The 24,209-nt window shown below is 35.7% G+C and overlaps 1 protein-coding gene across 2 annotated transcripts in view; it reads right to left on the bottom strand.

Moving 5' to 3' along the window:
• LOC105230290 (uncharacterized) overlaps positions 1-24,209 on the bottom strand; it is a 237,065-nt gene that overhangs the window by 200,437 nt on the left and 12,419 nt on the right. For both annotated transcript variants that reach the window (XR_007421807.1, XM_019991764.3), the window contains exon 2: positions 547-2,161. Coding sequence is in view for 1 of the 2 variants with exons in the window: in XM_019991764.3 (XP_019847323.2) it covers positions 547-2,038 (1,492 nt within the window). In the remaining variant the exon portion in view is untranslated. The remainder of the gene's footprint in view (positions 1-546; positions 2,162-24,209) is intronic.

Below are 24,209 nucleotides of genomic sequence, written 5' to 3'. Positions count from 1 at the left end.
ACTGCGTGAATGAAGAATGAAAATATGAGGATACCATGAACACAAAGTGCTCTGTTGAAAACTTTTACAACTTCGAGAGCCAATGGGCTACTGACTAAGCTGCGGGGAATTTGTCAATGTTCTGAATTTAGTGATTGGGAAAATTAAAGTCTCACTTACGCTAAGTAACGACCTAAAAGCCTTCCTAATATTTAAAATAAGTTACTATAGAATAAAGTCTTGTGAAGAATTGACCGCTTGGTGATGCTTATAAACTATTTAGACCAGTATTGAACAAATATTGCGCAAAAACGCTGTAAAAGTCCGAAGGAAAAGGGACCGACAACGATGAGTTCGTATCGCTGTAAAATGTCCATTAGCTTATAATAGCTATAAGCTAACTTCACCTGCGCAGTAAGTTTTGGGAATGTCTCACTTTAGGAAGTACTGGCATAGAGCTTGGTTTAAAGCTCGGACAATTTACGTAATATACTGCGAAAAGCTTTATGTTTAAAAAAAATAGATTAATTCACTTGCACAAACTCACTATTATCAAAGTTTACTTACCCAAAAAGGCTGGTATCGCACCCAGCGGCATCACAAACAGACTGACCAGCAAATCGGCTATCGCCAGCGAGAAGAGAAAGTAGTTGGTGACGTTTTGCAATTTTTTATCGCGTGCCACAGCCAAACAGACTAGTATATTGCCGAGACCACCCGCAAATATGAAGAATATGACACAAAGGAATATCCACTCGTAATCATGTTGCCGCGTTAGCTTATTACTCAACGCATAGTCGTTGCTGAGATTACGGGGTCCCCACAGCGTTGCTAGTGAACTGCTGCCACCACCGTCGCTGCTGCTGCTGCTAACACTAACCGGCACGGATTCGTTGTCATTGCTCAGCTCATCAAAGACATTCCACGACCAGAGCGCATCATCATAAGCGCCCGCCAGCCAACTGTAGTTAGCTTGCACAGCTGTTGAATTGACCAACTGAGCGCCGAGTTGTGGCAACAAATCGCCGGCATTCCATTTACTGCGACTGCTGTTAAGGAAATGCTGCCAAGCGTTACTCAGTGGATTTTCACCGATTTCAGCGCTGGCATTTATGCTATCAGTCAAATTATGTTGCAGCAGACCATCTAGTGCAGCTGTGGCTTGCGTTGTTGGGTTGGCGGGTGACGGCACGAGCCGTGCAGTTAGGTCCTCGTATTGTATGCGCAGGTAACAAATGAAATCATCTACTATGGAAGCATTACTATTGCCACTATTCGCCACGAAATTTGCATTGTCTGTGGTGGACGCCATGGCGGCATCTGTGTGCGCTAATCGTATGCCATCATCCAATATGCCATTCGCCGCCGCAGACTCATCACAGTATAGCAATTGCCTTTGTACTGCTTTGCATTGTGCATTTGCTGTGTCACTAATATTAATACTATCAACTAAATGACTAATATGATCACCCTGTAATGGTTGTTGCTGCGCTAGTGCCAAATTAAAATTGACCACCGGTTGCCGCAGCTGTTGCACCAGCACTTCAGTATTTATTACGCAATTGGCATCGTCCGCACTGATGACACTGCCAGTCTCCAACTCCTCTGCCATTGTCGCCGCAAATCCTTCACCAAGGTCATTCTCCGCCACCTCAGTGGCTCCTGTTGCAGCGTAGTTCGTGATTGGTTGACATTTATAGCGCGCTCGCCGCACTGCCGCATCGAACTGCTCCAACATGCAGCGGTATGACTGATGGAGCGTTGATGCCGCTGCTGTTGTTGTTGGCTCTGTGTTGCTAGCTTCACTTGCGGTCGCATCTGTTGTATTGGTTGTAAATGCATACGCTGTTGTGCCGACGCTACTATCGCCCACTTTGCTGCCGTTGACGTTGACGTTGAGATTTGTTTGCGGTTGACACCAGATGTCGGCTTCCCAGAGTTGCGTCCGTGGCGCATTTGCAAGTCCACAGCGATATGGCTGTGTGATAGTCGCATTTGTTGCTGTAGTTGTTTGTAGTGTTCTTCTTGGTCCATGACCAAAAATTTGTTGCACACCCATTTCATTCTAAAGCAGTGCGAGTGCGTTATGGGACGCCAGCTCTCACAGTTCTACTGTCACGATGTGAAGCTTGGTTGTGGAATGGTTCATTTCGCAGATATTTAAGCTTTATGAAGAGAATCTCTATAGAATTGAGAAAATTGAAGAAATATATAAATTTATTAGACGGAATCATGAGTTGAAAGCAAAATATTATTCTAATATTTTTACTTAAGAGTCAAAATATAATATTTCTTTTGAACATACGTTCGCCAAGTTTTGCTTGTTGCAGACATATGTATGTATAGGTATGTTGTATACATTACCTAAAACCCCTTATGAAATTAAATCTGTGATAGTGATCAGAAAGTATAATAAAATAGCTTACTCAGCCTAAATATTTTGGAACTCGAATGTATTAAAAAGATAATTAATTCCAGTTAAAGTAACTGCAGCAGAAAAGGGCATCTTATAGGAAATCAAAAGCCTCAACTAGTACACATTTTAAGACAATAAAATATGTAAAACAAACAACACTCATCTATACTTTGGTTGTCGTGTCGAATTAACCAAGAAAAAAGAAAGATTGTATTTATGGTCATCATTAGAAGATTTCCTATAGGGGTCTTAATTAACAGCACATTTGTATTCGAACGTATTGCGTATGAATTTTCAAAATATTTTTCAACGAATAACACGATCGTGTGCGCAAATATACGTACACATGCTTATGTCTTCCAGGTTTGACAAATTAGTTTTTGCGGTTGTGTTCCCCGAATAGGGCATATTTATAACACCCAAAAGGAAATCCCGTACAGTATTTATATAAAGTTTGAAGATTTCCACAAACACGTTTTTTAAATTTAATTGAAAAACTATTACTGAAACTATTTTATGCGTTCGCTTCCAGTTCCTTGTAATATATTGCAATTCTTATGAGTGCGAGTGAGTTCATAACGGATATACATATACATATGTACATATCATTATATATTAATAATGTGATTTTAAATAAATAATAAATGATCCAAGTAGAGGTACTTTTATTAATATCTTCTTTTTGACAGATCACGGGTATGTCGTGTCAAGCTGTCATCAAGCTGTTATGTTATTTTTGTTCGTTATTGTTTGACATTTCATCACAGAAATGAACAACGTTTACAAATCGTTCAACTTTATTACGAAAGTTCGCGTTTTGTAAAGAATGTTTTGCGTGCTCCATTCAACTTAGGGTCCACATAATTGGCCTACTGAGCGTACTATTCGCAACACCATCACTCATCTTGAGAACCAACATTTATTATTGGATAGTATTCGAACGAATAGATCACGTTCAGCAGGCAGGGAAGAAAATATAGCAGCCGTAGTTGAGAGCGTACATGAAGACCGTTCGGCGCCTTTCGCAGCAACTTGGACTGACGTATGGAACAACTTGACGCATTTTGCGTCAAGATCTTAAATTGAAAGCGTACAAAATACTGTTTGTGCAATAACTGAAGCCGCTCGATCTTCCCAAGCGATTTCACTTCGCTCTATGGGCTCTTGAGAAGTTCCAAGAAGATCCGCCGTTCTCCAATCAAATTTTTTTCAATGAGGAGGCCCATTTCTGGGTCTAATAAAGGTGAACAAGCAAAATTGCCGCATGTGTGATGAAATTCAAGAGTTGCCATTTTATCCAGAAAACAAGGGTTTGGTGTGGTTTGTAAGTCGGTGGAATCATCGGTCCATTGTCATCGAAAATTGGACTCAATGGATGAATTATGAGAGACGTAGCCGTGGGCAAAATTTGAAAGAGATAATCTTCAAAAAATAAATGTTAAAGTATGTTCTCTCGAAAGCTAATAAGCATTTTCCATTAGATTTTAAGATTCTGTGTTTTTTCTAAAAAAAATAGGGTACATCGATATGGTTCACCATTTATTAGTGACAACTTAATAAGGCTAACAGTAAAACGAGCAAAATTTCAAAATTATAATTGGATTAATAATGCATTCAAATTGAAAGCGAGTAACAGCTAATAGCACAGAAGCTCAAGTTTAAAATAATATCAGTATTATTCGAATGCTGAGCCACTGAACGCGTCTTTTATACGCCCACTTAAGTGCTCCTGCATTAATACTTCTGAGAACAATATATGCATATGTAGTTGTGGGCGCACTTAATGATTGCATTAAACCAAGAAGAAATTATCATATTCATATTTCCTTTAATGCTTTCATTTGCCTGCTTTCGCATTGCCATGCTGAATGCCAATATGGCAATGGCATTTTATTAAATTTGTGCATGCATGCATAAATGTTATATTTACATGCATTCCTACTTATGTTCATATGTATATATGTATGTACCTTATCATGAAGCCATAACACTTGTGCTGCTGCAATGGTTTGAATTGATTATCTTGGTAAATGTAGGTAGATGGCAACCCCACTCATTTTATGTTCGACGGAACGAAATTTTCATCTATATTTATTTATGCTAAAAACACAAGCCTGATTATCGGTGGCCGTCATAGAGAAATTATGTGGAAATCACATTAAGGATTTTATCTACCTTCCCGAATTAAATAATACTCGGAATCAGTGTAATAAATATTTATAATATATAATATATATGCTGTTTGGTTTGGTGAGGTTATGTACTCCATTATTGTTGTTCGTAATTTATTCATAAAATCTCTGTTGTTAGGAAGTTTTTTTATCAGTTTTATTTAGAACAAATAAACCCATTGAATTTTGTATCGTATAACGAAGCCAATCGATTTGGCAATTGTTGGACATTTCCGTTTTGATTTTTTGAATATATTAATCTTTCCCATATTTTATTCTTCTATTAGGAGGCAGACGAATTCGACATATTAGTGATCATCACAACAAAACTTTTAGAACTATTAGAAAAGAATTAGTGGATTTGTATATGCAGTATACCATTATTGGTGGGATTATCTATTTCATCATTAAAAATATTGTCTTAGGCATAATTGTGTCGCATTACATAGAATTCATAAATCGTTTTTACTTAAAGTTCTTGTCTTCTTTTATTTTATATGTGAAGCTTTTTCGAAGTTTTTAGATAGTTTGGTTGAGAAATATTTGAGAGCAGTCTTTTACTAACTGAGATATGTTGAATTTTAAACAAGACCGCAGACGATGCTGCATCAGTTCGTGTTGCACAACAATGGATCACTCGCTTTCCGTTCTGGAGACGAATAGTAGATCAAATACGACAATAATGTGCTAAAAAGATCATGGTTCAAGCGTGGTGAAGCTCAACAAATGGTCCCAAAGCCAGGATTGACGCCTCGAAAGGTTATGCTGAGTGTTTGGTGGGATTGAAAAGGAACCAACCACTATAAGCTGCTACAGCCTAGTCGAATGATTGATTCTGCATTTAACTGTCAACAACTGATGAGATTGAAGCAATCAGTCGAGAAAAACGGTCAGAAATGATCAACAGAAGGGGCTTCGTCTTCTATCAGGACAACGCTAGAACACACACGTCTTTGATGAGTCAACCAAAACTTTGAGAGCTTGGCTCTGAAGTTTTGATGCATCCACCATATAGCCCTGACCTTGCACCATCGGACTGCCATTTGTTTCGGTCAATGCAGAACTCCCTTAATGGAGTAAAGTTGACTTCATGAGAAGCCGGTGAAAATTACTTGTCGCAGTTTTTCGCCAAGAAACCAGAAAAGTTTTACACTGATGCAATAATGTCTCTAGCGGAAAAATGGCAAAAAGTGGTCGCCCTCGTCGCAAGTATGGTACATATTTGGTTCATAATTTGGTTATACAAAAATATAAATAAAAATAATTTGAAGTGTGATTAGAAATAAAAAAAGACTATATATTTCCAATTTTTCTATACTTTTTTAGATTTCAAAAATAGCTCATTGTAACAAATTTGTTCAAGAGCCCAGCATATTATTTGCTATCGGTGGTTTTGCTCATCCAAAGTAAACATGACTGACTATGGTTAGAATTTTTTTCAAACAAAGCTACTTTTGGTAGCCTAGAGTACTACTTCAAGGGTATTTCATGCTAATTTTCGGCATATTCTCGGGAAACAAGGAAGGAAGTCGTATATAATAATTTAATTCATGATTTATTATACTCTTTAGTAAGGGAACCCTGATTTGAACCGTAGCCAGGCATAAACATTTTTAAAGCAAGCTGAAAGCCATATTATCGGAATTTTCATCGAGTTTAGAAATTATACCAGACGTGTTTTCTAGCTATGAAACAATATATGTAAGAAGCCTACTCAAAATAAGTCGATTTCTAATATCTTCGTCATTCCAGTCCCTAGTTTTTCGAGCTCTGTACAGGTTCAAATTAAAATGAATATAAGGGGTATAAGATATGTAATAACTGTAACAGCGGCTTCAATTGTAGCAAACATTTTCATATTTATTCTTATTTATACATAAATATATATATATAAATGTTCGCAAACACATTTAAATAGATAAACTGAAATATCTCAAGAATATTCGAATCAAACTTATGCACTTATAAAGCACACTTAATTGGTATTTGGCGTGCTTAGCTGACCATATATGGAGCGTTTTGTAGGAAAGGAAGTCGGTGCTCGTACATACATACATACTTGCGACGAGGGCGGCAGACGTTGCTGCCATTGGCACCTAAAACAATAGACTTCACATCAGCAACAGCGTCAGCATCAGCATCAGCAGCACTTCAAACACGACTCTCAACAGCCACTTCTAATTGTAATGCCAATCAAATTTGATATTTTTTTCTACAACAACAATTTTCTTCATATAACCAAAGTTTACGAATAAATGTACATACATATATAGTACATACAAATATACAAAAATGTATATGTTTGTACATGAAAACATTTTGCTTTGTCTACACCATCCAATTGAAATATTATATTTAATAAGAAATATGAGACATTTAAGAGCATAAACACACAAGCACATAGAACCACAACCACATAGAAATGCAGACTCTACAGAATACAAATGTATATAGTCTGTGCTGAAACTACCTCTAGTTCCTATGAATTGAAATCCACATAATTACTTTGTATAATTGTAAATTGGCGTTGACAGAGATACCTCCTACTCTAAATATATCAAATAGGTGTATTTGATACTATGCTGACCTTAAGAAAATGTTCGAAAAAAATAGCCGAGGCGGAGGCTCTTTTTAAAGCAAAATACTAATTTAACGACTAAAACGAGGGAACTCACGGTCCTCAGCTCACAATTGGCTATCCCTACTTCGACTTAAGGAAAAAACCTCGAATAAAAAATGTAATAGCGTGAGGTGCTTAAAACAACGAGGAGCTAAGGACGAACTTTTGGGGTTCTCAAGCAATTATTGCCGAACTAAGTGGTTTAAAGACTCAGTTAAACATAGAGTTATAAATAATGGCAATTCTGAAATATAATGAAACAGACAAAACGTAAACGCAAACAGTATTTGGAATATTATTTGGAAGAACTTTGTTTGGTTTGATGTCTATGTTGAACATTTTCAACTAATGTAAGGATCGTTATTTCAGAATAGATAACAAAAACAATTTGGTTCTTCTATAATCATCACTATTACCTTTAATGATAATCATCACTATTACCTTTAATGATAATCATCACTATTACCTTTAATGATATATCAGAGTACCAGACAACTGTAAAATTTTGAATAACTATCAAAACACGATGAGAACAAACTTCTGACGATGCAGACAAAGAGAGCGAGAGAGGTGCCGTGGAAGTATTTATCTCCTATTATGACATTGGTCGAAAAATATTTCCCTATTTCCCGAACTGGTTTCGAATGCATAATTTTCTCGCTCTGCTTGCTATGTGGGCATGTGGCTAACACTTTCCATGGAGAAATCTAGACGCCATTTTCTGGCTTATTTGAGCACACCAGACACGAATATGTCAGACCGCTAACCAACAGGTACTATTTTTATACTAAGCTGTAAACAACCACACGTATACAGACACACATATGTATGTATATGTATGTATGTACATTTGCACTGACACATTACATACATTCTTGTACACATGCGGTTTGTAATGTCTGAAATACGAAACTCTTCCAACGGCATTAGAGCGATTAAATAATGTTACTTATTTGCGGCTAAACCTGGACTTAGCTCTGCTACATCGTCTTACAGTCCACACATTCAGAGCGGCTTCGCTGCTCACTTCACCAGTCAGCTGAAATCTTGGCATGTCAACGGCTGTGTAACGGCTTGTAGTTGTGCACATTTGCGGCTTTGAGTCTTACGAATTTGGCTGGTTTGTCGGTTCAGTTCGTACCTTTGGTGCACATTGCTTCATAATAATGGAAATTTAATATTCAATTCAATTGCATGTGTATGTGTACTCGTATGAGTGGCAACAAAATAGTTACATGTGTAGACTTAGAGATGTTATTTCATATGGACTGCAGGTATCTGGTGTCAGCTGTTTGTTCGTTTTATTCATCTTGTTCAACCACCAAATGGTGCTACCGGATTTTATTTTGATTTGTTTTTGTGTTTTCACAAAATACATGTGTAACGGATAACAGTACATATTTGTTTTCCCTTCTCCGTTAAGCCTGAAGTGTTAGAGTGGAATTTCTTACATTTAATGAACTCTTTAACTCTAAGCCACTACTCTACCAGTTGCCATATTTTCACTTCAGTCGATCCGAGATACTGACCCCGCACTAATATTTTTATATTCCTGTGTTCTGTTTATTCAAAAATATTTCTCTGATATTTCATTTCAGCAATAATTGATATCGAAAGTGACGCAGAAGCTCGAATAGGCCGCACTTTCCCTTAAGTTAATGTATAAAAACATGACGGAACACTCAACTGAGCATATTTAACTTCCCAGTTGAGACCTTTGAAACTTTTCTCTGCTTAGAAAAGAGTTAATTGATACAATATTTTTGTTTTATCAAACTTGATATTTTTGTTCAAGTATGGACAGACTAATGTAAGTACGATTAGTTATTCAAATTGATTTTCCATGTCACGTACGGGTTATAAGCTGAGCTATGCAGTTATGTCATAAAGAAGTGGTCATAGTGGTAACCTGAGAATCAGTTATCATTGATTATAAGTCGATTTATTGTTAACGCGCCTACATGAAGGCCATCGTTTCTCGTACCTGTGACTTTTGAAAACTCCATGATTTATTGTTCGGCAACTTTGTGAGGAAAGTCAGAGATGAAAAAGAAAACTTTATTGCTATGCTATCACCGTTAGAATTCACGAAATTCTCTTCATGTACTTCTATAATATATTTACATATATCTTGTAGACGGAATTTGAGTAACTTAGTCATCTATTTGAATTGAGAAACCAAACCTTTTTCAAGTTATTTAAAAGCTTCGATTTCAATATTTAACTTTTGCCATCAAAAGTCAAAGCGAACACAATTCTACTACTGCATATTCTTTGTTCTCACATCTTTTCGCTTTTGCTATTTGAGCGCTGATTGTGGCGTTGAAGCCCGACGATGCCGTTTTTTCATCAAATTCTAACGTTTCAGTTATAAATAACTCTGAATTCATAAAATTGCGTGCAAAATACTTGGAAAGCTACATAAGTCTGACTGTTATGCACATGCCTATATTTAAAACAAAATAACCACTTCAAAGCTATTGAATGATGAATTGATTCTGCTCATGGCCGATAGCAGCATTAAAGCAAAGAGTGTCATAAAATGTGTATTGTGTTAAATGATTTGAAATTTAGCTGAAAACATTGGCAAACTGAACTATTCATTTTATCTTCGAAAGCATGACTGCAGAAAAAACTTAAAACAGCCCACAACATAGCACAGCATACCACAAGATAAGAGATATTCTTTCACATGCGTCCACTCTGTTTTCTTCCTACTTCTTCTGCTTCTATTCAGCAGTAAATTGAATCATAATTTATACGTATAATTATTTTAAGAATTACTAGCTGACCCCGCAGCCGTTTTCCTGCGTGAAATTATATGTTTTGAAATGAAAAGAAAGTTGAATTTATATTGTGTTGAAAATCATTTATTTGCGATTTTTCTAATTTTTTTTTTAACGTAGCGCAGCTTGATGAACAAAATTTTTTTGGTTTCTTTTCTGGTGCGTAAATGTTCAGAGAAGATGGGTTTCGAAATCGTGAACACGCCACGTATATCTGGCCGTGTGAAAAACGCATTTCCAGATTTATCCCACACTCTTCTAGCTACTATCCTTGTGTCCTGTTGATTGTCATTTCAAATGCAATTTACCTGGAAATTGAATAGGTTTGAACTGAAATGGCAAATCGTTGGAACTCAAAAGAATTCGTAGAATCAAGCATTCTGCCCCCCTGTATTCGATAGCTGCGTCACAATCAGTCGGGTTCCATTGCACAGTTTCGGCGCATGAAGATTGCGAAACATAATAATGACAGGTTCAACTTTGAGACGCAAATGATGCTGCGGCATACCAAGCCTCTCCAAAGAATTTAGAAATTCCACTGGATAATTCACGACTTCGTGTCATTGTCAAGACGATCGGAATTTGCCCATTTTCAATCCGTAGCGAATACGATGTAAAATCTCATCGGCAATGTAATTTTTTTCGTATCCCGTAAGTGACGCTAATTTGAAGGCTGATATGTCGAAATGACCATCTCGAAAAGTGTGCGAACTTCAGTGGCATGCGAAGTAGCTATCGAATCGTCCATCGTTTGATTACATTTATTATCATGTTCCAGCAATTGTAATTGCTTGCATGCTTCTCAAAATGTTACACACACTCTACCATTCACAGTGCGCATTGAATCAAATGAAATTGAACCACGTACATTTATCAATAGCAACCGAAGGTATTAGCAATCGTCGTTTTTCGGGTGGATTATGTAAATTCGTCCTAAGGAATTAGTTGAGAACATACCTGGATGACAATCTATTGGTTGGCCTTGCTTTCTGCGTAGCTATTTCTTTGGCGATGCATTCCATGCATAATATTAAGGCATTCACAAATTGAGCAATGTTCTCATAAACTAATCACTGACGCAAGTTGAGAAAAAACTCGTCAATGTAAATTTTGTTGTTGGAAGTGTTTACGCTGGCTGTACTATATTCTCTGGGTTGAAAAACACTCTTTAGCCATTCTCCAAATGAACTGCGAAATGCACAACAGTCGGAAAAGTCGATTTCACCAAACTACAATATCCATCATTGGCATGGGTTTTGAATGTGAATTAGACAATAGTGGCGAATATGGTACGATCCATATGTTGTCGACTTCGATATTCACTACTCTAAGTTGAATGGTAAATGTCCTGCCATTGCCGTCTGATGAGCTACGACGATAGAGTGGATCTCCATCATTTCCAGTTTGCGTTTCCGAAAGAAAAGCACGTGGATAGTGTTTCGTGCATTTATTGCAAGTGGGATTGTGGTGTCCGCAAGGTCCATGCACCATATTGGTTTTCATCGCTTCGTAGAATAATGGATCTTTCTCTGCATGAGAAATTTCCGCAGAAATGATTTCATCAATTTGATCTGGTGTACCATCCACCATTCAAAGAAAAATGTGTGCGTGGGGCAAACCTCTTTTTTGCAACTCAACAGAGTACATCCAGCATCTGACTGCACCATACTTGTATATACAGTATATTATCGTGATGATCGCTTGCTGATTGACAGCGATTCATAATTCCACACATATGTCATCGCATCCTGGGAGTCTCATGTAGTTCGTATGTCTTGGGCTGCCATACGTTGATGGCAAAAAGAGCGCCGACCGATATTAGCGCGATGTCTTCGTTGCTTCGTAACAACTTTCAATCTGTAATTGATCACTTCGATTGAAACACACATAAAGTTTTCACTGAATAATTTTCAATAATTTTTCCGGAATAAAAAAGTAAGCGACCGAAATTGAACGATTCAAATAATTTACAAATCAAAATATTGAAAAACAAAACAAAAAAGAATTGTATGAAAAGTCACTTTTTGGAAATTTCCAATTTTTCGACGTTTCCTTATGAAGAGTAAATGATTTTTTTTATATCTAACCCTTTCCAGATCCACAGCGAACAACTTCTGATTTCATGAAGATTGGTTCCGCCGTTCTCGAGCGTTAGCGTTACTAACAAACAAACAATCATTTTTACTTACATATGTACATATGTATGTAAGTATATACAAAATAAAACGTTTGTATGGGAAAAAGAAAAGGGCTGTTTTTAGGGGTTTTCCGGCAACTTTCGTAATTTTTTCTTACATAAGAACCTTCTCCTAATAATAACAAATACAACAAAAAAAAAAATCAGCCAAATCGGTTCAGCCGTTTATGAGTGATGAACTTACAAAGAAAGTGGCATTGATTTTTATATATATAGATTTCATTGAAGTAATATATCCTTAGTTTTGATAAGCCTGTAAACTTCAGCGCAAGCCTTTAATTATTAAGACCAAAAATCGTTCATATTTGATCGACATATGTCTCATTAGATAAAGTGGCTATCTGAGGAAGCACCTAGGTCTTTAGGAGGCTCGTTGTGATATCACCGGAACTAAAGTGTTTCTGAAGAAGTTCATCAGTAGGAAAAGTTTTATGTGTGCACCCTCCGAGGCATCGTCAAGAAAACCTCGACCGTTGGTTGTGATTCCTATACGAGTATATGCTCCTCCTGTTCTACCTGATAGCTTCTACAATAGACGTTATATTGCGTTCCTAGGTGGCTGGCATCATCGCTAATTAAACTGTGACCTGCTAAGACACATATTCAGTTGAAACTTGAGTCTATCGGCCAACATCCATTACAATTATTTCCTGCGAGTTAACCTATGGCTCGTTATGGTAGTCAAAACGAGTAAAGACTGAATGAGTAAAAATCAATACGGATAAAGCCTATAGGTCTGTATATAAACTAGTTATGTCGTTGCGATTAAACAGTTGTTTGCGAACTTTTTGCCCTGTTTTCGACTTAGCATCAATCCTGTTTGCCGTAAAAAGTGCTTAATTGCTTTAGAGGGATTGTTTTTTAGGCTAGCATTGACTTTACTAAACCTGTATTGTGTTTGCAAATACAGAGGTAGTTTGATATTGTAAAACTATTTGTTATGACTATACATATATAGTAGCAGATCTGTGAGTTAATCCTTTTCGGCAGAAAATTTTTGATGTTCTGAATTTTTATTAAGTGGTTTTTTTTTTAACAAGGTCAATTAGTTATTTACCAGTGGAAATCTATGATCTGTTGATTGAAATTGGAAGCGCAGTATCGCCTTCATTCTTTTTAATACTTGTGTTATGATATAAAAAAAGTAAGGTCAGAACTTCGTAGCTTAATTTATGCAATTTGACAGTAGCCACAAAGAAAATAGCATTTTTATCTGCGCTAAATGTGATCTTTTTATCTGAAATTCGACAGAGCAGAGCCCGACCAATAATTTAGCATACTCGTAGTATAGCAATGCAGAATCAATCTTGCCAACAGGTGCTACTTTGCACTCAGTAGGCAATTGAAATGTAAAGTCCTCTCCCGACGAACAAATACCATACTCTACAAGTCCCGCATCATCCCGTCCAGCTGTATGGTGACTAGGCGTGGACAATGATATTATGTGATGAGTCTACCTCTGGAGTGTTCGATGTACTGTAGGAAACATATGACGACATTGACAATCAAGAGACATCGGCTGGGCTGGTTAGGCATGTTGTCCGGATGGAAGAGAGACTACAGCTTTGAAGGTTTTCGTTTCAGTACCCGCCGTTGGAAGCAGAAGAAGAGAAAGATCTCTAGCCCGTGGAGAGATCAGGTGAACAAGAACTTGGCTGCATTTGGCATCTCTGATAGGCGCCAAATAGCGAAACTTGTTATTGCCGGTAAAGAAGACGAAGAGCTTTGTGCCCATTTCGGTTTCTCTAAGTAGTTCAGAAAACGGTGGTCATTAATTTTCTGGCCGACATGTCAGCCTTTGTCATCCTACATTAGTTAAGCCTCATAAAATATGTATTTTTTGTTCCTTCTTGCTTCTGTCTTGACATTATGAGGTCTTAACTTTTAGGTGTTCCTAGTACCTGAGCACTTTTCTGTTTTCCTTAAACTGCTAGTAGTTTAGTAGTCTGAATCATTTTCTAATGGAGTATTTTATTAGCAAAAACTAGATTAGTTCCTTTATTTATTTTAGCTCTTCTTCAAGTGAACATGGAATGAATTGATATTTTTTAATCTGTCTAGAGAAGAGCAGAGTCGTTTTTCAATCTCCAGCGTAGTGTAGTGGCTTCTGTTTGCATTTAATTATAAAACAGTTATATCCCTCAGTCACTTAAAAGGAAAAGAAAAGTTGCTTTTCAAGAGTGATAACTTACTCGCAAGATGTTTTAATAAACAACTTCTTTAGTATTCTGAGTTGACCTGTCATTAGTCAAGCTTGAAAACAGCACTTTCCATAAAAATAGTGCCACTACTAAGGTTATTTGGAAAAACGGAAATCATTACCTAATCGAACTTCCCTTTTATCCATGTGCATGTGGATATCTTGTACACATATGCAAACGAAAAGTTCAATCAAGTGCCGTCAATGGATTGCCAGGTGGTTGATATGCAATTAATAAGTGACAACGCACACTCACTTCATTTTTTCTCAAAACTTTGTGAAATATGAAAAAAGTTTGCCATTTCTCGGTAGCATTTTTTGCACTTCTGATTCCATAGCCAGTAAGAATAGAATAGTGAGAATGTAACGAGCCTCCTCGTTTCTAAAGAATTTCGTTCTGTGTTGAGAAAATTAAGTCTGTTTAACAGTATTTGCAAAGCTCTTAAATTTCATTTAATGCATTTCACCTACACACGCACACTAATTAAGTTTGCTTCACATAATCGAATTTGATTACAAACTTGTACGGTAATCAGGCATATCTGCTTGTCATGTACTTCCTGTTGAATGTGAACTCGTAATTTAATAAAAGTTGGGGTTTGACTGAACATCACACCTTGTTTGTCAAGCTTGAACAATGACAACAAAGTTGTTTTTTAATTCAGTTGTTTGAATTTGATTTAAAGGCGCGTTTGCAAATACTGCGTAGAGCTTTAATTGGCCACTAGAGATATGCGTACTTTAGTGCGCTCAAAAAGTGGACCTCGCTCTAAGTGATGCTGCGAGCGTTGATTAGCTAACTTATCCACCTCAAAATAAAGACATGTGCGGCATTGTCAATTTTTTTGAAAAAGCAATGCTAATGCTTAGACCAAAGAAATGTTCGGAATCTTTTCAATGTCTTTACAAAGCTGGATTTCAGCCATAAGGTACATTTTCCGCTTAGGGTTAAGAATAAGACGCTATTCATTTAGGGTGAGTATTAGAAAGATACCAGAAAGATAACATATCGGCTCAACACATTTTGTTAAACATTTTTGGTAAGAAGCCCATCGCCGGCTCTACGGAATTATTCACTGCTGAAACTCAAAAGAAACGCCAATTTCGGTGAATAGGAAATTTTCTTAAATTATAGACATGCTTACGATCGTGATGTAGTCTATTTCTCCTGTTATTATTGTTACTTAATAATATTGCCTTCTTCACATAATCAGACATACTTTTTAGAATTTTTTCTTGCTTAAAGCACTGTATTTTTATAAAACAAGAAAAAGCGTTAACTTCAATTTCTTCGAAGATTGCATTAATGCCTGAGACTATGACTCATGCCAAATTTCGTGAAGATATCTCGTTGAATGATATAGTTTTCCATGTGAGGACTTGATTCCGATGCTTCGGCTTGCATGGTAGCTAATGGTATAGTGGTATCTATATTCGATCTTAACAATGACAAATATTGTGAAGATATCTCCTCAAGTGACCACTTCCACAGTTGTCCGATATCGCCGGCTCCGACGATTGGGACCACTTGAGGAAAAATACTGTGTGCAGATCGATATCTTAAAAACTGAAGGACTAGTTCGCGTCTATACAGAAAGACGGACATGGCTAAAGCAACACAACTCGCCATGCAGATCGCTAAGTTATATATATAGTAATATATTTTTTATATTACAAACATCGCGGCTTAATTATGTACCCTGTCAAGGCTACAGAAAAAAATTCTCGTTTTTTGCCGTTGTAACCAACTGAACAGAATTGGTTTATGTGACATCGACACTGCACAGAAAAACAGCTGTCTTTCAAATAAATGCATTGTTTTGCGGCCGGAAAATTACTTTATTCTTTGTTCAGACATATTGGAATATAGTACTCGCATGTTAGTGTGGAGAACAGTACACGTTTGTAAATACATATTATTCGTTGTTTTATCTTCACACAGTTGAAACCATACACCGCGTGTCAACACAACTGTTTCATTCATTTCATTTTGAAAAACACATTTCAATTAAAAGCTTAGCGTAACAAAAACAAAAATCCCACAAAAAACTTAAATGTTGGATATGAAAAAAGTGCAGACTATTACAGTACTTATATGTATGTATGTTAGTCGCTCCCTTTTAAGCCCATTCCGAAATAAATGTTCAAGCTAGAATTGGAATTGGCTCACAGTGTTCTCACGTGAAATGTCACAATCGTAAATAAATTGCTGTATCACGACTAATTGTCGCTTAATTTTTCTACAATTTTTATAAGCTCTATAAAGTAGTACGAGTATATGTACGTAACAAACCAATTATGAATTCTACAAGTAAGGAGGCGAAAGGTTCGGAGGCACATTTACAAACGAAACAAATAAAAGTGATTTGGGTGTAACTGAAGCTTTTATACTCTTGCAACTTGCCAGCATCAAAGTTGGACAAATACCTTCAGGATCATAAGGTTTGTTAGTTATATGGGATCTAGGACAAGTTTTCAACCGATCTCATTTATTTAAGATACAAAGATATAGTGTTTTAAGAAAGATATGCTCTCTCATTTTTAATAACAAAACTCCCATATTGGCCGATATATCTGGTATAAAATGAAGTGGAAGTTCGAAAATCTTTATATTGAGTTCATTGGGGCTAAGGCATTGATCCAATTCAATCAAATTTTGAGATTTCCAAAGAAACATTTTCCCCAAATTTCAGTATTATATTTCACAGATAAATCGATATTTACGGTAAACAGTCAGCCATACGTTCGGTATATGGGAGCTTGAACAATTATGATCCAATTTTGAACATTTCTAGGCTCGAGATGGCATACCAGAAATGATCTATTTGTATTGTATTTTGATCAAATTGAGAGAGCGTATTTTTCGAGTCATAGCGTATATTTCTATATAAAAGAGATAAAATCGGGCGAAAACTTGCTCTTCCATTTCTCTGCCTCCGATATATACTACATAATGATTTCTGCCTTTCCAGCTGACTTTATGTCGTTTAGGTTTGACAAAATGTATGGTATGTTGATGAACTTAAGGGAACACGTTTACAAGTTAAAAGCAAGAAAACTATATTAATGGTTTGGCACACTATATGAAGAAAATTGGTACTGGTCTAAATTTCATATCCCTAGTATAATAAATTCCGATCCTTTGTTTGACGTTTTTCACATCAACTCAATATATTACATTTAGCTTCTCCGATTGAGTTTATAGTATTATATATCAAATATATCTCATTTCAAGAAGATTTGGATTCGCTGATGCAGTTAAGATATAAAGTAGTCTATGACCTTCACAATAATGAACCAACTTTGATGGTAATCCATTCGTCGAAAAATGATGCTTTGCCTACAATTCTTAATATAAAAGTTTGCTAACATCTGTTGCTATCTACCCGTCTTTGATTCTTGCGAGTTGCAAGTGTATGAAATGTTCGGATACACCGAAACTTAGCCCTTTCCTACTTGGTAGATGAAACAAATAACCGTTAGGTGAACAAAATGATTACACTCTGTAGCAAGAGTATAAAAAATAAAGCAAAGTTCTAAACAACTGAAGATATGCTGGTCAACAGACCGGATTTAATCGTGAAACAGCTGTTTAAAGAAGCAACGAAAAGCTGAAAGCGTAACAACTTCAGCAACAATATTACAAGTGCATAAGCACAAAAACAAAAAGCAGCAACAAAATCGCCCACTTCTTTACTGGCGATCGACTGAGCCACTTAGTTCGTTTACTTGTCTGCAATTTCGTAATTCACTTGAAAATATGGAGAAGCGCGTACACTTGTATTTTTTATGTAACCATACACGTTTGTGTATGTGTACATGTGCTCTACTCATGTCCATGGCTCTACTCTCTTATGCCCGTTCTTATCCAATCAGGTCGAATGGTGTAGCTTAAAGTTATGTATATTTGTTTTAAGTTTAACTTTTCTTATTAATGAAAGGGATTTATTTTCGGCTTGTTCCGTTAGAAAAGTTATTTTTAACTTTGTACAGTTATTTAGGTTACCGAGAGTTTTTAAATATTTACCAAAGCGTTTGTTGCTATTTTTGGAATTTTATTAAAATAGAGGCACACGCGTTAGTTGAATTTAAATTCTTCTACAAAGTACAGTATTGCGTAAAATAAATTCAACTGAAAGTTATAACTGATAAATATTTTTAAATAAGCCCAATTTTTGCGTCAATATGTGCAAATGGATGAAATATGGCCCCATCACTGCATTCCGAAGTCGAATCGACAGTCATTCGAGTATGCACGACTGAACCCGTGCCAAAACGAGAAAAAACGAGACGGTCGGCTTGCAAGGTTATGGCGTCTGTATTTTGTAATGCACATCCAATAATTTTTATTGACTACCTTGGAAAGGGAAGAACCATTCACTATTATATAGCGTTATTGGACTATTTGCAAACGAAATCGCCGAAAAATGACCGCCTTTGAAGAAAAATTAAGTTCTGTTTCACCAAGGCAATGCATCGTGTTAGAAGACGGTGAAATCAATGGTAAAAATCCTTGATGTGGACATCGAATTGCTTGCGAAATCACCATATTCTCTAAGTCTGGCCTCCAGCGAGTCTTTTCTGTTCTTAGTTATGAAAATAATGCTCGCTGTGAAGAAATTTTCGTCAAATGAAGACGTTATCGCCGAAACCGGAGGCTATTTTGAAGCGAAGGACAGATCGTACGAACGTACGAAAATAGTTTCATCGAAAAGTTGAAGACCGGGAACTTTTCAATTTTTCTTACCAATGATTGAAAATCAACATGAACTCTGCAGTCTGTGAAATCAACGGAAATCACATTAAGAGCTTTTGGAAAATCTATGGAGTACAGAACACGCACGAGATTCGAAACGAAAATGAACGATGTCTTGTAAGATTGAGGTAATTTTCTGGGTGCACAACTGCGAATATGACATGATAACGGTGGTTAGTCGCTTACGTTTAAAGACGTTTTGATTGAGTGGATTTAATTATTTGATCTTTAAAAATAGAGCCACCGTTTTTCCATTTTCCATTACTCATGCTAATTTGTTGAAATTGAAAAGCATGTTTAATTTAAATATATTGTATATAAATATGCATATATTGTTTATAGCAACAATGAGAAACCGCTGTGGCCAATGCCAACCACCAAGCAGCGATAATATCGATGTCATTTGTCGGCAAATAAAAATAAAATATTGAAATAACACGCGCATTAACGCGGCTGCAGCTGTGTGGCATTGCTGTGGTGAGTTTGACAAAAAATAATTGGCAGTGATGCATTTGTGTGGTCAACAGCATGTCAGATATTTGCGGTTATCCGTGTGTTTTTACAGTTTTTTTGTCATTTTTTATGTAAACATATTTGTATGCTTTAATTTAAAAGAAAAACAAATGAATTAAAACAGAAATGCCTCATACAAGTGTGTAGTTGGTGTATAAAAAAATGAGTGAAATGTGTACAAATTTTGAAGTTAGCTTATAATATGCATAAGTGCCTATGAAGCTAAACAGGGTCGCACGAAAATGAAACTTAAATTTCTTAATTAATTCAAAATATATTTTTTTAACCGAAGTTATTTAGTAATGTAATTTTTATTTATTATTTTCTAAAAAAAAAATAGTATTAAAAATAGTAAGAAATGTATTTTTTTCCTGAACTAATTTTTTTCAGAAACTTAGATTTTCACTTCTTTAATAAATATATCAAATGACAGCAACACCATTTCCTGTTAAATTGCATTTTTTCTCCTTCACTCTTTATATTAGTTCTTTTGTTGTTTAAAAAAAGATAAATATCTTTCCATATTAATATCATGGAACCCTGTTTACTACGAAACCCAGCTGAGGATGCTGGGGACTTTTTTGTATAAAATTGTTGACACTTCAATGCTACCGATCATCAAATCAAATGAAGTTGACATAAATGTTTATTTTGCGAACTTGAGTTGTTATTGTAAATATTTTGTGTGTTTTGAATACAGCCGTAACTTGCATGGCATTATGTAAATGGCTGAAAAACTAATACGCATTTGCAAATGCACATTTTCTATCAAATATTCTAATGCAATTAAAAATTTATACAAAAATGAGTTTTCAAATAAAAAATGTAGACATGAAAATATTAAAGCAAATTTTTACCTCACAGCATTTATGGTGTTATATTGAGGAAAGAAATCATGGAGTTTCTAAAGGTTATTTTAAGGGGTTATACACAGTTAAAATTTTCAAAAAATTGTTTTTTTATTTAATTTTCTTAATTTACATATATTTGAGAAAACACACAGAAAATTGAATATCGTTCCAATGAATATTTTCGAAGTTATACGCAAATTTGGAAAGGCATTTCAGAGTGTAAAAGTATGTAAAGTGCATTCTGAACTTTAAACGAGTATTTCTCAAAATGGTGTTTTCAAAGACAGTGACATTACTCGAAAACGGCTAAATCGATCAGTTTCAAATTTTAACATGAGCCACTTAAATATATTTTTAATAATTAATCAGAAATTTTTTTTACTAATTTTAGGCCGAAATTTTGGTCAAAAATCTACTTTTTTTTTGGGAAATCGCCGGAGATCAGCAGCAGTTTCTTTCCAAATAAATATTTTTACAATACTAAATCTTAACAGACTCCATAATATGTTTACAAATTTTTGGGTCAATAAATTTAAAAGCTTTTTTTGAAAAAATTCTGGAAAATTCGCTTTTTCGTCCTTTTAACAGCATATAACCCCCTTAATATAAATGAAACGATATGTGCTATATTCCCAGAACAGCAAAAATATTTTGTAAATGCATATTCCAATCTCTAATCCAATATTCTTGAACAGACAGTTGAAACAAATTCTATAAATATTAGATTTACAATAATATAATTAAGTTAAGGTAAGGAGTTAACCCAGTCACGGATATCACTCAACACTCGAGCGTTTTATTTAAGAGGGTATTCTTTTCTAGAAATCAAATTTTGGGCAGTTTTTTGAATTTTATTAAAAAAAAAAAAACAAAAATATTTTTACTTTCCATTGTTAATGGTGTTTTTATTGATATCTTAAGAATACAGGAAAAAAAGTTTACAAAAAAATTATTAAAAATTAAAATAATTAGAGGGGGGGAGAGACAGGTGTAAAAAAATGGCGCATCCTGGTGACATTGATCCTGACTCTCCTAGTCGTCTGAAAAAAAAATCAAAAGAAATTCTTAATCAGTAAGAATGCTGTTATAGTCCCTACCTCAGGGAACACGAAAAATATTAAAATATTAAAAACAAAGGATTAAGGATTATATAAAGATAAAGGATTATATAAAGAAGGTTCACACAAAATTTCAAGTAAATCGGTTGTATAGAACTTGAGATAATGCCGGTACCGTGTGGAAAAAGGTAGCTTCGAGAAAAACGCGTTTAAAAAGTGAGTCTACCTACCTACCGGGCTAGGTACTGCGTCTCTAAAGTAACTGTAGCTCTTAAAATAATTTTAATTTTTAAAAATCCTTTGGAGGATATGTTCTTAGGGTCTAAACTTTAAATATACGAAAAAAAAAATCGAATTTCTCAAAATTCTAGAGTATAATACCCCCTTAAGAAAAAGTAAAATATACACAACAGTTTCAAATATAACGTTTGTTATGCACGAAATATAAAGTTAGTGGTCAATCTGAAGGAAGGCCCTCTCCGGTTCGAGGACAGAGGTTTTTGCTTGTTGGGCTGTGGAGACTTATGGTGGGTTGTTATTCTTCGGGTCGTGCTCTCTCAGCCATAAATATTTTTGTATTGTGTGACTGAAAAATCTCCATGCCAAATTACGTGAAGATAACTCATCAAGTAAGAAAGTTTTCCATGCATGAACTTGACTCCGATCGTTCAGTTTGTGAGGCAGCTATGTATTTGCTATGGTGGATATTTCAAAAGTTGGGAGACCTCGTGTTTATGTAGACAGCCAGACGGACATGGCTAAATTGACTAAAGCTGATCATTAGTGTATATGTATATAGTAAAGGGTGATTTAAGAGCTTGATAACTTTTTTTTAAAAAAAAACGCATAAAATTTGCAAAATCTCATCGGTTTTTTATTTGAAACGTTAGATTGGTTCATGACATTTACTTTTTGAAGATAATTTCATTTAAATGTTGACCGCGGCTGCGTCTTAGGTGGTCCATTCGGAAAGTCCAATTTTGGGCAACTTTTTCGAGCATTTCGGCCGGAATAGCCCGAATTTCTTCGGAAATGTTGTCTTCCAAAGCTGGAATAGTTGCTGGCTTATTTCTACTTTTCACTGATTTTGGTAATAAAATTCAATGATTTGCAAGCGTTGCTCGTTAGTAAGTCTATTCATGATGAAATGTCAAAGCATACTGAGCATCTTTCTCTTTGACACCATGTCTGAAATCCCACGTGATCTGTCAAATACTAATGCATGAAAATCCTAACCTCAAAAAAATCACCCGTTATATTGTAGGGTATCCGACGTTGGTTTTTGGGTGCTACAACTCAGAATTTGCTGCCTTTCAGTTATTCCAAAAAACAGACAACCAATAGCTTGGAAGTGCTTCGTGCGCCAACAATTTTTGTTGGCTTTGGCTTATCTTGAAACACCCATACATTTTGCATGCATTTTAATTTCGGGCTCATAAATCCACGATTATTTACACTTTGCACGAAGTCATAGACGCGCTTTTAAGCGCAGCTGTTGTTTTTTTTAACATTTCCCTTGACCAGTAGACACGAGCTTTTTTTAGCGACTGACAAATTTTGTGATTTTTTATTTAAAGTAATGCTCAATGTAATGCCTACAGTTGTCTCAATATCACGGTCGGTCACATGACGATTTTACAATATCAGTTTGCGCACAGTATTAAGAGTTTCCGCAACAACAACTGATTTCGGACAACATTTCCGTAATTCGTCTTGAAGTGATCTAGGACCTCGATTGAACTTTCCATATCATCGATAAACACTGACCCTTGATGGAGGTTTAACACCAAAAATTGAAATAAGTTCAGGGATGCATTGCTGGTGTGATAAGCCACAACGAAAGTTGTAAAAAATATTCAATTCCATATTTTGGTCGAGATGAATATTTTAAGTCGAAGTAATCGTCACAAATAACGCTTTGATGTCAAAACGTTCTGAGTAGGCATACTATCAAAAATGTCAAACTTTACGAAAAAGTTGTGAGTTGTAAGAGTACTAGAATTTTCTAACCCCGAAATATAAAAGGCAAGTTACGTACACCCTGTGTATGATATAAAAATACCGTTAAGAATATCTTTTAATCTTTTGCCAGGTTAAAGTATCAGAGTTTATGAAAATTGCTTATCATTTCTTATGAGAGGACAATACTGGCAATGAATTTAACCTTATAAATTACAATCAGCGTTCCAAAGTAAACAGGACTTTTTGAATCTATCGTCCCTGGTGGCATCTATATGTTGACTGGCGCGTTAGAATCTGCTATCTATATCGATTTTCCACTGACCAATTGCATGATATTTCATAGATTGGAAGTGAAGTTATTGCGTTTTAAGTGTCAGTATATTTGTGTTATCAGTGCGAAAATGAGCTTCGAACAAAGAACCAACATTAAATTTTGTTTTCAAATTGGTAAAACTTTTACCGAAACATTTCAATTGACGAACTAAGTTTATGGCGATGATTGTCTATCCATAGCAGAGTGCACGAGTGGCTTCAACGTTTTCAAAGTGGTCGTGAGGACATATATGACGATCAACACGTGGGCCAATCAAAATTCGTGATCACCGGAAATTCCATCGAAACTGTGCGTGAACTCATCAAAAATCAGCCGAAATCATAATTGAAATTCATGGAAATGGAATGGAACATCTCCAGAACATCG

Source organism: Bactrocera dorsalis, chromosome 2 (genome assembly GCF_023373825.1).
Source record: "Bactrocera dorsalis isolate Fly_Bdor chromosome 2, ASM2337382v1, whole genome shotgun sequence".
Lineage (NCBI taxonomy): Eukaryota > Metazoa > Arthropoda > Insecta > Diptera > Tephritidae > Bactrocera > Bactrocera dorsalis.
Note: the sequence above shows the minus strand (reverse complement) of the source record. Positions and strands in the feature narration are given on the sequence as shown.